Genomic DNA, 14,415 nt, shown 5'->3' with positions numbered 1-14,415 from the left:
AAGAGGCCCGGGTTTTTTTTTGGGGGGGGGGGTGGTTTTGTTTCTTTTTTCCGGCCTGCTCAGCCTTGGAGGTCCGTTCAGCGCGGAAGCACGTGTTTTAGTGACTCTGGTTTTTGATATTGTTGTAGCCAGTGGGCTCTATAGGTTTTTATTGAAGGCCGCTGATATATCTGTACATTTGGAAAAAATGAAAATTATGGAAAGTAAGTGTCAAAAAAAATGAACGCTTAACTCATGCACCAAGAAAATAATTTTTGACTTACTATTTTCTAAACTAGTCGCACATCTAAATAGAACTCATGATAGGGAAGAGGTAAACTTTAGAACAATATTGGGTTGAATTCTGATCCTATTGCTTCTAGTTGCATTCCTGTTGATTCTAGTCCTAACTGTAAGGAAGTTATTTAACTTTGCTTAAAAACTATACCCAGTGTGTGTTAAGCATTTAAATATAGCAAAAATTCTGTTGATACCTATTGATAGTTTTAATAATTCAAATTTTCTAATGTCATTGAAACATTGAATCCCTTTCCCCAGCATTTGTCTTCTATCCAGATTAAAAGCAGTTTAAGTAAAATGGCGTATTTTAACATGATAAATTGATGGCATTTTAGTTGCTTAATTATGATGACCTGAAGGATCTCAAGGCTCTCTAACAATAATATTAAATAGAACAAAACTTATGTGCTATGAGTAACATTACTTGGTGTGGTAAGATTGTTGAAAACATTCAAAAGGTATAGAAAAAATTTTGCTGTGTTGGTCGCTTGCAAAATGTGCTTTTGACAGTAATGACATCACACCCAAATGTTTGAGGTAGTTCTTAGAGAACATTTCAACTCAGTGACAGACATATAAATAGAATGTTATTTCTAGTATGAGAATTATTTCTCTAGAAAATGTTTTCAAAAGTATTTTCAGTGCTTATTGGTATCATAAAGAATATTCTTGGGGGAGGGGGACAGCCTTAAAGTTGGAATGCTTCAGTTTACTGTCCATTTCATGCTTAACATCTTAATTTCATTTAAGCATAACACCTAGAACCTAGTCAACTTTTGTAAAAGAACTTCACATGGCATTATAGCACTTAACATGTTTTTAAAAGCCTAAATACTAGTGTATATTTATAGTTGGTGCCTTTACTTTCCATCTTTCCTCTTTAAGGGCATTTGTTCAAGATCCATGTAACCCTTTATTTATTTTTTTTATTTATTTCATTTTGGATTTTGTATCTCTTCTGATACTTAACACATTTTTGGTGTTTTGTCTTTATTTCTATACTGCTGGGGTTACTTTGACTTTTTCTTGAATTCTGGTGCCTCATCAGTAATTGTTGATATGGAATCAAATTTGACTTAAATTTTGGAAGGGGTTTTATTAATGATAAATGTTAATATGAGGCTACTGACACACAGATATCTAAGTTACTTTACCACAATGTAACTAATTAACTGAAAGACTGGAGTTTCTCTTCCTGTACTTGTCACCTCAAATCTTGTATTTCCATCCAAGTTATAAGAATAACATGACTGAGTTGGTTTTGAAACTTCAGTATCCAGATATATAAAGTAGACATATTTCAAAGTTACAGATTTAAAATATATCTGAAAAAAATGTATCTTGCTTTATTTTCAGATGTGGAAATGTAAACTTCGCCAGAAGAACCAGCTGTAATAGATGTGGTCGGGGTAAGCATTTAAGGAACAGGTCAAGATTATGTATAGATGATTTTTTATTTCTCCAGACTCATACTGCATTTTTCTATTTACAGAGAAAACAACTGAGGCTAAAATGATGAAAGCTGGGGGCACTGAAATAGGAAAGACACTTGCAGAAAAGAGTCGAGGCCTATTTAGTGCTAATGACTGGCAGTGTAAAACGTATGTGTTTCAAATAATTGTTCATTCTTCCATAATAATATATCTAGCCACTACTTGTTAATATTACCCATTTTTTTTCAGGTAGTTACATTGACAAAGAGGTGATTCTTTAAATTAAATCTGATATATAACATAATTTTTTTATAATGGTAATAATAGTTGTTACTGTGATGGATCCTGTATCCCCATAAACAACTGCTTATGGTACACTAACAGCCCCTGACAGAGGATAGTGGATTCTTTAAAGGCCACTGACATATGTTTTCTGTGTGTTTTCTAAAACTCTTCAAAGACTTTACTGCTATCATTTATGTGAATTGTACCATAAAATTCTTTTTGCCTGTCTTTCCTATTACCCCATATTTCTGCTCATAGGTGAATCTGTTATACAGAAGAGAGTCTTTTTTAAATTGCTAATACTATAGATACTAATGTGATTAACCTAGAATTTTCCCTGGGTTTTATAAGCTACAGAATTCAGTGCCCAAAATGATCCTCAAGAATTAACATTTGGAGGATATGTTGTTACTCTCCTTTGAGATGAATTTGGAGACTGAGAAATTAGTAGCATCTTTGTTTACAATGATGTATTTTCCCCTAAGATAGCAAAATTTCTGTAGATGATGTCATGTTTTCATAAAATAACAGATATACCATATGTCTGTTCATATCATATAGCTCTTGTTTTTCTGCTTAAATAGTCCAGTCTGTTGGACCTACTTTCTCATCATACAATATTTGTATTCTTTAGCAAGTATTTCTTTGTGATATAATTTCATTCTAGTTTTCGCCTCCAAGTTAGAATGTCTTTTTTTTTTATTCATACAGAACGGGGGTACAGGCCACAGTGGAAGGGCAGTGAGAGGACTCACCAAAGTCAGAATGGGGAGCAAAACAGACAGTATGATGTATACAGTGCTGAGGGGAGAAATGGTTTAGTCAGGAGAGGTCTGCTGTGCTATGTGGATCACCAATGGGACTTGGGGTTGGACTTGGGATTGAACTTGCACTCAAGCAACTGAGCCATCTTGCAGTGCTGCATCCTAACCCGTTGTACCACCAAGAAGGGCCCATTAGAGTATCTAAATATTTATTTGCTGGGGGTTTTTTGGTTGTTGTTTTGGTTTCTTGGAATATAGTTTATTAATTTGATATTTTTCACTTCTAAAGTTGCAGTAATGTGAATTGGGCCAGAAGATCAGAATGTAACATGTGTAATACTCCTAAATATGCTAAGTTAGAAGAAAGAACAGGTAAGATACAATCACATTCTAAGTAACTGATTTTAGGAAAACTAAGAAGTTAACTGCTGATAATATCTGTCATCTTCTTGAGTTTCTCAAGACCCAACACCTAAGCTTTCTTTTCTTTCCTCTGTATTTTTTAGGCTATTTTTCTCCCTAAACACTAATATTAAGTGTAACCCCTTGACACATTGTGAGGCACAAGTTTAGGTTGAAGCTGAAGCTACTGCTTTAACCCATATGTCTAGTTGCCTGTTTAAAATGTAAATGTCAAACTCGTTATATCAAAACTGAAATTGCTGTAAGATCTGGCTGCCCTCCTGGTTGTTACCACCAACCATCAGCTTCTTTCTTAAACCTGAAATCTGGATTAAGGTTTTCTGTATGACTGCTGCTGCCTCTCTCCTCTACCCTCAGAAACGTTTTTTTCTGTCTCATCATGGCAAAATTGTTATATCTTCTCTTGGAAAAATAGCCATCTATTTGGAGTCTATACATATTCCTCTCATGCCCAGTTAGAACCAGAGTTCTTTTTTATTTTTTATTCAAATTTCAGATTTTTTGAAACCATTTTGATTTTTAGGATGAAGTCAAAAGTTTTTTAGTAATTATGACTTCATTAACCAAAATTTCACTCTCATAAGACAAGAACTGGAGTCGTTCAAATTTATGTTTGATTCCTTATTTTATTCATTATCTTTTTTTCTATCTTTCTGTATATTGACCTTATTCCATGTTCCTCGCTATAAATAGCTGATTGGTGTTGAAGTTGTCAATAAGGCAGTTGTAAGGTTCAAAGGAGCTATTCTTAAGGATGGGACTAACGGGGTAAAAGAAACTTGCACTACCTCTGAAAAGTTGCTTGCTTACTTCTGTGCAATTACATTAAATGATGGTATAATTTAACTATCCAGGCTCCTGTTTTAGGATTTTGGGGCTATTTCTACTGGTTTAACCTTTAACGATAACTGCAGTAGATACATTGTGATACTTATTTTTGCAAATTACTTTCTCAATATATCAGAATTTGGATTGTCAAAATACCAGAATTGTAATTTAGACTTATTTGAAACCTTTATTTGATGCTTTACTGACTCTTACCTTTTTATACTTTATTGTGAGACAAACTTGAGAATATAGTCATTGTAACATTTTCCAAACATACAAGGGTTCTTGGTTGCTTGTTTCATCTAAACTGAATTTAAAGATTAATAAAGTCCTTGAGAGAGCAGTGTTAAAATCAAAAAGTGAAATATGAGTTACCTGTTGAACAAGTTGCAGGGGCAGATAGCTTGTATGCAGGCTCTGAGACTAGAAAAGAATTTGTCAGATTCACTGAACTCTACCTAGCTCTGGAAAAGACATCAGAATTAGGCAAAGGCTGTATAAATCATAGTGAAGAGATTATAAGAATTATAATAAAGATAATGGGAAGTAGATGAAGGATTTTTGACAAGGCAGTAATATGTCAAATTGTCTTTTAATACTGCTGGTTGTTGACAAAGACTAAGGAGGGTAGCAAACATGGAAGCAGGAGCACCAGTTTTTACAATATTACCTGAAGAATTTTAAACCAATAAAATAAAGGACAGATACATACCATGGCTTTGATTCCTCATACTCGCCTTTTAGGAAGATAAGTTCTCGTTTTTTCATGGCAGTGAACTACTGTATTTCCTACATTTGTTATGGATTCATACCACATAACCTTACTTAGATGTTAGTAGTTTTAGATTTTTTTTCTTGTGACATATATGAGAGCTCACATAAACAGTTTTTATTTGCAATAATTGAACCTTACACACTTACAGAAAATTACCTATGTGAGTTAGTTTAACTTTTTCAATCTTACTACAACTTATTCTTTAGCTCTCCATATGTGCTGCGTCTTTTTTATTTATAGTTTTAAACGAACAAAGAACTCTACAAAAGCGCAGTTAGGTTTTTTCTATTTTTAAAATTTTTCTTGAGGTATAATTGACATATAGTTTCATGTATGTAGTGCAATGACTCACTATATATATTGCAAAATAATTACCACAGTAAGTTGCCAATGTCCACCACCCACATAGATAGAAAATTGGTCTTCCCTTGATAGGAAAACATTAAGATCTTTTACTAGCTATTTTCAAATATGCAGTGCAGTATTATTAACTTCAGTTGATATAATATTATATACTTGACCTGTAGCTGAGTTTTGTACATTTGGCCTGACTCTTCACCCATTATTGCCCTCCAGTGTTACCCTGTGTGCTCCCTATCTCTACTACCAATCTGTTCTTTGTATGTACTAGCTTTTTTTTTTGCTTGCGTATGTAACAGATCTTATAGTATTTGACTTTGTCAGACTTATTTCACTTAATAATGCCCTCAGGGTCTATCCATATTGTTGCAAATAGTACATTTTCCTTCTTTGTGGCTGAATAATAATCGATTCATTGCTTATGATTGTGAAATTGTTCTCGAGTGGCTTTTTATTTTAATATGCTTTTTGAAAAACTAACAATATGCTAGATGGATAATGCAGCTGTCATTGATAAAATTTTCTTTTTCTCCATTGTCTGAAGGTGTTTTGAATATGTTTTTGTTAATGTGATTATTGAGTTAGGATAACAATTTATGCCTCCCTTTTTTTAGGGTATGGTGGTGGTTTTAATGAAAGAGAAAATGTTGAATATATAGAAAGAGAAGAATCTGATGGTGAATATGACGAGGTAAGCAATGTATTAGTGTGCAGGCTGAGTTATTAAATGCAAAAGAAAATTTTTTGATGTAACTTATTTCTGTAAATACAATTTGAGTCCTTCAGTTTCTGTTTTGTAAGAAATCATAATTAATTGAATATATATTGATTGAAATATATAAAAGGAATTTCTTAGGAAAAGCTGACAGAGCTATAATGAAACTTTCTCTCTAGTTTGGACGTAAAAAGAAAAAATACAGAGGGAAGGCAGTTGGTCCTGCATCTATTTTAAAGGAAGTTGAAGACAAAGAATCTGAGGGAGAAGAAGAGGATGAGGATGAAGATCTTTCCAAATATAAGTTAGATGAGGTAAATAATTTCTTCTCTAATTTCCCCTTTGCCTTATCTCACATCTCATACCATATGTTATTTATCACACTATAAGTGTTTTGACAAAATATAGCCCTTAGGATTGATAAATTGTTATATATTAGTTCTCATTAAGGCTTTGAACTCTTGCTTTAAGTACAATTCTTCCTCTGGAGCAACAGTAGTGAATGAGACATAACAACTTTCATCTTAGCAGAACTTAAATTCTAGAGGGGAAAAGACAAATGAAGATAATTTAGATAGCAGTACAGTTATAAAGACACATGATGTAATAACATCGTTTAGCTAAATGAAGCTTTTAAGAAATTAATGAGGTATACTTATGTGTCTGGCCTGTGTTTCATGGTGATATTAATCAATTTATTAGTGGTCAGTTCACTGAGGTAATTAGAAGACGATGGATTTCCAGGTAGGGAGATTACCTAAAGTTTAATATAGCAAAGGAAAGCATAAAGGTTTCAACTAAGTCTGAGAAAAGTGGATTCAGGGACTTGAAAGGGGGTTAGTTTTGGAGAATTCTCCACAATTTATTTGCCGAAATGAATATGACTTTAAGGTTTATGTCTTGAAATGTCTGGGACAACTGTCAGGTTTCTTTAGCTGAGAAAAAGTAGTACATAGATTTCAAGATTGAGAATGAATTTACTGAGCTGTAAGTGGTATCATATATCCCTGTGGAGATAACCAGTACACAGAATGACTTATCTTTTCTAGTAGATACATGATATCTTTGTCTAAATGTAATTGACTGAATTTTTGTTAGGATGAGGATGAAGATGATGCTGATCTATCAAAATATAATCTTGATGCCAGTGAAGAAGAAGATAGTAATAAAAAGAAATCTAATAGACGAAGTCGTTCAAAATCTCGATCTTCACATTCACGATCTTCATCAAGCTTATCCTCCCCCTCAAGTTCAAGGTCTAGGTCCAGGTAAACGGGTACAGGTCAAGGGTAACACCAGTCAAAATGTCAGTATCTAACTTCTTTATTTATAAATTTTGTTTTTCTTGACTTATCTGAGCTTTCCTTTTTATTTTAAAGATTTCATTTGAGTTGACTTTTAAAATACAATTTTTCTACCTTAGTGATATGAAGTTGTCCATTGTTTTCAAAATTATGTAATGTAAATGTGACCAAAGTTCATTTTAGCACCAGGTCTTTTAAAATAGGAATAAAAGTTAATCATTACATATACAGAATTATAATTTTTAAGTTCACTGTAGTTTAGATTTTAAGTGAGTGAAATGAAAAATTTTGTTTTCACTGGTCATAAAGGCAAGTACAGAAATTTATTAGACATTAGATGGCTATTACAGTGTTTTAATTATAAACTTTGGCATAGGAATTCTGGATAAAGGCACATAATCAGCCATATTCTGTTGGCTTAGTACTTTATAATTTTGAGATGTTCAGGAATAAGGTTTTAATTGATGTTGTATTTGAACATTATTTTGATAATAATGTAAAATATTTAGATATGTTCTGATTATTGTATTCAACAGTAAAAGTAAGGTTTTACTGCCATAATATTCCCTTGAAGAATTCCTATTTGGAGTTGTGAAATGGGCAATAAATTTGGTATAAAATATTTTTGAGTTTTAAATTAGATTATTTATTGAGTATTATAAAACCTGACAAACTTAAAAGAAAAAGATAGTAATTTTAAAATGAAATGTGATAATCCTTTTCTATGGGCTATTTATGAATAAATTAAAAGTGTAGATTAGATTAATGGATTTTATATTTCATTGGTAATTTTTAGAATTCAAACCACCATATCTCCTTTTCATATATTTCCAGTAATAATAATTATGTAAATCAGTAAACAATTGTGGTTTTATTTTTCCTTTGTGTAAGCTTCGAGTGTCAGTAAAAATAAAGGCTTAACCAGATGCATTCCAATACTTAAAGTTTCCTGCTACGCCGGAGACACAAGAAATGGAGATTTTATAAGAGATATTGATAAAGACATTTCAAAGAAGTTAAATATAAACTGCAATGTTAAATATTCCTGGATGTCTAAATCCTAGGTGACTTATAACTGAACTTAAGTATTCACTCTTGAAAAACTGATAATGTCGAGTGGTTTTGTTTGTACAATTTTGAGTGACTTTTAGAATAACTTAGACAAACTTATAAAAATGATAGTTGATTACTTTTTTAGTTATTATCTTCAATTTTAGCATAAGTATTAAAATAGAATTATAAAGTATTTTTAACCTTAAAAATACTGTCTTGAAAATGTATCTCTAAGTAATCTTTTTTTAACATGGAAATAAACTCTTAATGCTCATCTTTCTTTCAGTGTTCATATCTCAAAGTTCAGTTAAGTTGTCCTGGAAAAAAAATTCCTTCCATGTTGTTCCAGGTCCCGTTCAAGAAGTTCTTCCAGTTCGCAGTCAAGATCTCGTTCCAGTTCCAGAGAACATTCGAGATCTCGTGGGTCGAAATCAAGGTGAATGAGGTAGCATCTCTCTGTAAAGCAGAGAGGAAAAAAAAAAAGGCTGCAGAAGGTGTTGTTGCTTTTTTCCCTCTTATTTTGCTTCTACTTGTCAATTTTATTTTAGCATTAGAAAACTAATGCACTTGCCATCAGCTTAATTTTCTCACTGTGAGATGATGTTTCCATTGCCAGCAGTGTGCCAAGACATTCCCATGATTGAATTAGGGTGGTTGCTTTTTGAATTACACAAGGTTTGTTACTTCTGTGCTAAAATGTGATGAGGTGGGAAGATGGAGCCAGTTCTCATCAATCTCTAGTACATTAAAGTTATGTGTGTGGTGGTATTTAAATAAAATTAAGAGACATGAAATAAAAAGTAAAGATTTACTTCATTTTTAAAAGGCAAAAAATAAACCTGCCTCCACACAGACTATTTTTGCAAGGCAGTTGTTTCATTACTAACAATTTTGGGTTATATCAGATTAGTTTCTGGAAGAGTTTATGCATCTTTCCATTTTTCCTAACAACCCACAGAATATGAACAGTATATGTTAGATACTATTCTTAAATCCCACAGACTAGACTATGGCTAGTCTAGCTAGATACGATGTGATCTTAAGTGTAAATTTTATTTCATTTAGTCAGTTCTATAGAGGGAAGCATAATGGAAAGAAACAAAACTCTTAAATTCTACTCCTGTGACTTTTTTTTAAATAATAGTTTATTTTCACATCATTTTGTGCCTTTTTCCATCTCAGTTGTAATCCCTGTGGGCTTCCCATCACCAAATTAAATATACTACCTTTTTAAAGCTAGTTTGAAAATCTATTGTAGGCAACATGGATTTAAAAAAAAAAAAACTAAAATTCTGCTTTCGTAGAATTTTATACGTAAGGGTTTGTAATAACTCTTACAAAAATTAAACAGTCTGTAGCATTCGAGGGCTACTACACTTTGCCATTTGGGAATAAAGAGTAATATTGCACTTACTAAGTTAATACCAAATTGAATAAATGACTTTATTGTTATTATGTATTATCAGTGCCTTAGTTCTTTTATTTGAGTGCTTCTTAGGAAGATCCTTAAGTCCCAGTTCCCTTTGGGAAGTACTATAAGGTTTACAGAGCAGCCTTCATACTCTTCCCATTTTTTTGATTGCTTATAACTTTCCAAAGAATTCTCCTTTTGGGCTTTCTTGATTTTATTTCAAGCCCAAAGGTGAATTTTTTGGGAAGTTTGAGCTAAATTGCTTCAGCCAAAATATGTAAATGAAGAAAAAAATTTGCACTTAAGCATTTGCAGTTACTTCTACCTGAAACATGTGAATGTCAACACTTCATATTTCATGACTAGTGATCCTTCATAAAAAGAAGTACTGTTACTATAAAGCAAGTTTTAAAGTTACTCATTTTATTTTTCTTTGAATATTTAGCAATTTTATAGCTCTTTCTCATTCCTGTTCCCATCCTTGCTCTTTTTGATAGCAATTTAATGAGTAAATTGCATAATTCCACAAGAAATTGTTATGTTTTTCCTCAGGAAGTGGGATATTGGGATATGAGACAAATTTTTCTCTACATTTTCTAATTAAAAAAGGCATGCAAATGCAGTTGCCTGTTGGTTTGCTATTTTCATATAATACAAAATGAAACTTTAAGAAGTTTATTCAGAAAAAGAATATATAAAATTTGACTATATTAAGCTGGTACTCAGTTATAAGTGATGAGCACTTAAAATTTTAAAAAGAGCTGAAGTATTTAAATAGAGTTGTTTTCATTGTTGAACCAGAAGTCTTCTCTTGAGTAAGCAGTAAGTACTCCTTCTTACAAAATTTTCATAGCAATAAATCCTGTTTATTTTGGAGCTGTCTGTTAACTAAATTATTTGCCTTGTTTCTTCCTTTAATGAAATGTTTGATTTGTTTCTCAATCAATGAAGATCCAGCTCCAGGTCCCACAGGGGCTCTTCTTCCCCAAGAAAAAGATCTTACTCAAGCTCATCATCATCTCCTGAGAGGAACAGAAAGAGAAGTCGTTCTAGATCTTCTTCATCTGGTGATCGAAAAAAAAGACGAACAAGATCACGGTCACCCGAAAGGTTTGGGTTTCTGTAGAAATAAGAATGGGTGTTCTTATGTGTGTTTAATAGATACACTAAGCTTACTAGTGAAGGATCAGATTTTTGTTTTCTCCTTTGAACTTTAAATTGTACTTTTCAACACTGAGCTACAAAAGGCAGATCAATTGCTTTGTTTATTCTGTGTGCTTTGGTCAGGTTGTTCAGAAAAGTTATAGATCAGTCTTCCACTATCCGATCATTTTATTGTTTAAATTTTTATTTTCATAAATAATTATAGCCAACTCTCGGTTATTTCTATCTTTTAAGATTTTAATTCAGAAAATGTTGATGTGATTTAGAGGTTGACTTATGTGCTAATTATGCTATTGATTTTACATTAAAAATTAGAAGTCTGGGATTCTAGGGCATCTAACAGAAAAAATTGACTTTCAGATCATTAGGAATTGTCCTTATTTAAATATATATAAATGCATTTCCACAGCAAATTATTGTTTCATACCCTTTATAAAGAAATTGTTCTTGTAGCTAATACATTTTTCATCTTGCAGTCTGAGTCCTTTTTTTTTTTTTAAGAGAAAGACCTTTATTGTTAATATGTATTTACATTTTTTTTTTTAATTTGGAGAGTGCAAGTGTCATGTCATCCTTTTCAGCAAAAAGCTAATAATTCATTTTCATTAATTTTCTCTTGGTTCTCAATGTTTAAGCATAGTCATTTTAATGGATTATTTTGTAATCTTTGGAAATTTTCCATATCCTTTCCACTTAACTAAGTAAAAATGAGGTAAAATCTGATTGTTGCTGGTTTCAATGGTAGGGTTACCTCATGATTCCTACTTGTACAGATAATCTGTTGTTACATATGTCTTCACATTTTGTAGTTTAGGAATTAAGGTTTCACACAACTAGTCATGTATCTGTGTATTTGTTCTTTTGTAAGAAAATTATTCAATAATTCAGTTATTATTTCTGTTGCTTTTTACCACTTCTGCAAATTTTTACTTTAGCCACATATAATCCCCCTAGTTTGTTGTCATCTAAACTTAATGAACATGTTCTCTATTCCATAAGCCAGGTGATTGGTGAAAACACTAAACAACCCTGAGCCCAGGGCCAACCCCTCGGAACACCACTACTTTACCCAGGTTGATATATTGACTTACTCATACTAGCTGCATGAATATATTCCTAAACCTAACTGTACAGTCATTTTGTATGACAAATTTCCAAGCCGTAAATATTTATGATTATGTATTCTCATACACAGAAGCCTTGCTGTATCATTGTTTTACATATAGACTTCTGTACTGGAGTATATCGGAAATGAATGTAGTCACGTTTCCATTACCAAGTTTATATGGCTTTGTTGTATTTTATATGTAAATTTACACCTTTTTGCAAGGCTTTCCTTTATTACTTTAAATAATTGAGAGGTGGCTATATCTTAAAATGAGATATTTTTAATTATAGAAAATTTTTAATCACAGTTAGAACTGGGCTCACAGCCAAAGCCTAAGTTATTTTTATGTGTATGCCTTTATCTTTGATTTTAGTTATTCTTTTGCCAACATAATGATAAGTTTAATTTCTTAAATTCTCACAAGTTTTACAGAATGACTACTGATATCTTAAGTTAAGCTTATTAAATTACTGCTTTCATTATTATGTCTTCCAGGCACCACAGGTCATCTTCTGGATCATCCCATTCTGGTTCCCGTTCAAGTTTGAAAAAGAAATAATGTATTAAAATATACATCTTTAAAAAAAAAAAAAAAAGTACAGTGCATGAAGCATATTTTTTAAGAAGTTGGTGTCTTAACTTGGTCAGAAGTGCTAAATCTACTAGTAGAGGTGCATGCCTTTCATTGCTTTTCAGAACAATACAGCTGTGTTTATTTGTGAAATTAAAAGTAAATAGTATTTTAAGCCATAATGTTCCAGAATAGCGGCTCTATTTATCATTCATCTTTATAACCATTTGTTTCATTTAATACCATCTCAGCTATATAGCAAAGTAATTTGTTTACTAATTTGAACTCTTGTTTTTCTCATTTCCAAATATGAATTGTTTACTTAAGACAGGTTGTTGTTGAAAACAGTTTATGTTAATTTGGGGAAAGGTGTCAACTTCTTTATGTAAACCTATGTTTAAAGTTATTCTTAGCAGAAAATTAGTTAAAACTAGTTAAACAGTTGGTCACCTAGAAAATTATCTATATGCTGAGGGTGCCTTAGAATCATTTTTTCTCTTATCCAGTTTTACTTTTTGTACCATCACATCTAATGCAGAAAAATCTTATAATTGCAGAAGAAAAAATGTTATTTATTTCACCCTTTCTAATCCATGATTTTGAGCAAGACATTGTTAGTTCATCTTTTCTCTACTGTTAAGTTATCTGATGAGAAAAACATCATATTTTCAGATTGTTTGTCCTAATGTGTTAAGACATGTATGAGATCCCCTTTAAATCTAGTTACCACATTATCACATAGAATAAGGTAAACAAAACTGTGTCATATTTATTGGGGAACAAATTGGTGAAAGCTTCTGAAGTATTCCTCTCTTTGTATTAAAGAGAGTAGAGGCATTGCGAATTTAAGTGAACGTTTATCTTGCAGTGTTTAACTTTAAACACTGCTTCTCTTCTAAGCAGAACCTAAGTTCTGACAAAAGCAGAAACAATTTTTATTCTTGTTCACTTTAAATTACTTATGGCTTAAAATACTTGAAGAGTTTGTTTTTTTCTTAAAATCTGGTCACTCCAGCTCCATTTTGTGTCTGGTTTAAAACAGATTTCTCTTAACAGAGTCTACAGTGACAAGCAAGGTAAGTATATTAAGGGAAAGAAACATTTGTGCTTGCTTGGGGGCTTTTTGTCATGGGGATCAGTGCCCACTTTTCCTTGTTTTTCTTTTTTTGGTTGATGTTTTTTGTTTTTCCCTTAACATTAGTTAATGTCTACTTCAATTAAAAAGTAAAGCATTTTAAAATACATAGTAGACAGAACAGTTTTTGTTTCTTCAAAATGAGTGATTTTTCTCAACTAAAGATGAAAGCAAAGTATGTAGAAATATTTTGATATTTTTACATGAATTTCCCCTTGTTTTTTTATGTCTTAATTTTCTTTGCTACGTTTACCATAGGTTGCACAAGAACTTTTACTCTCTTGTAATTGTGCCTCAGACTTCTTGAAAGTCCACCTTCTAAATTGCCCAGATGATCTTCTAGATTCTACATGTTACCGTTGGTTTATTCTTGTGCTTTCTGTATTTAAAACTTTGGCTGTACTAAATAAATGCAAGGTTATAAATTTAGCTAATAGTAGATTACAGACAACTCAAATGATTATGATTTCATTTGGTTTGACTAAGCTGTAATAGTTCATTTCATAAGGAAATGATGCTGTAGACAAATGTAAATAAAACCTGTGAGTCAAGCATCAAGTGGTGTTTGTTAGAAATAAATTAGAATTTTTAAGCTCTGGTTTAATGTTTATTTTTAATCTAATTACAGTCTTGTTACTTTTGACTTTACTTTTAGACTCTTCACTTTCACCTATCCTTTATATGTTGTATTTATATATAAAAATGCTTTCTTTAAAGTACTCTAAAACCGTGATCATTATAGCCTTATTTTGGACCTTTTTTAATGGAGAGTGCACAAATTATATGACTGTTCCATCAAACAACAGT

General features: G+C 31.9%; 1 protein-coding gene across 3 annotated transcripts in view; it reads left to right on the top strand.

Moving 5' to 3' along the window:
* The window catches only part of ZRANB2 (zinc finger, RAN-binding domain containing 2), a 14,903-nt gene extending 743 nt beyond the window's left edge, over positions 1 to 14,160 (top strand). The window contains exons 2-11 of one of the 3 annotated variants that reach the window (XR_001145265.1): positions 1,636 to 1,688; positions 1,772 to 1,880; positions 3,051 to 3,133; positions 5,762 to 5,838; positions 6,042 to 6,176; positions 6,961 to 7,130; positions 8,569 to 8,655; positions 10,582 to 10,740; positions 11,798 to 11,867; positions 12,398 to 14,160. Coding sequence is in view for 2 of the 3 variants with exons in the window: in XM_004679121.2 (XP_004679178.1) it covers positions 1,636 to 1,688; positions 1,772 to 1,880; positions 3,051 to 3,133; positions 5,762 to 5,838; positions 6,042 to 6,176; positions 6,961 to 7,130; positions 8,569 to 8,655; positions 10,582 to 10,740; positions 12,398 to 12,461 (937 nt within the window). In the remaining variant the exon portion in view is untranslated. Of the gene's footprint in view, positions 1 to 1,635; positions 1,689 to 1,771; positions 1,881 to 3,050; positions 3,134 to 5,761; positions 5,839 to 6,041; positions 6,177 to 6,960; positions 7,131 to 8,568; positions 8,656 to 10,581; positions 10,741 to 11,793; positions 11,868 to 12,397 lie in introns of all 3 variants that reach the window. The other 2 variants (XM_004679122.2, XM_004679121.2) reach the window with 2 other exon arrangements.
* Positions 14,161 to 14,415: the final 255 nt, after the last annotated feature.

This window comes from Condylura cristata, unplaced genomic scaffold (assembly GCF_000260355.1).
Source record: "Condylura cristata isolate star-nosed mole 26May11 unplaced genomic scaffold, ConCri1.0 scaffold00008, whole genome shotgun sequence".
Taxonomy (NCBI): domain Eukaryota; kingdom Metazoa; phylum Chordata; class Mammalia; order Eulipotyphla; family Talpidae; genus Condylura; species Condylura cristata.
The sequence above is the reverse complement of the archived record's forward strand: the minus strand, read 5'-3'. Positions and strand labels throughout refer to the sequence as shown.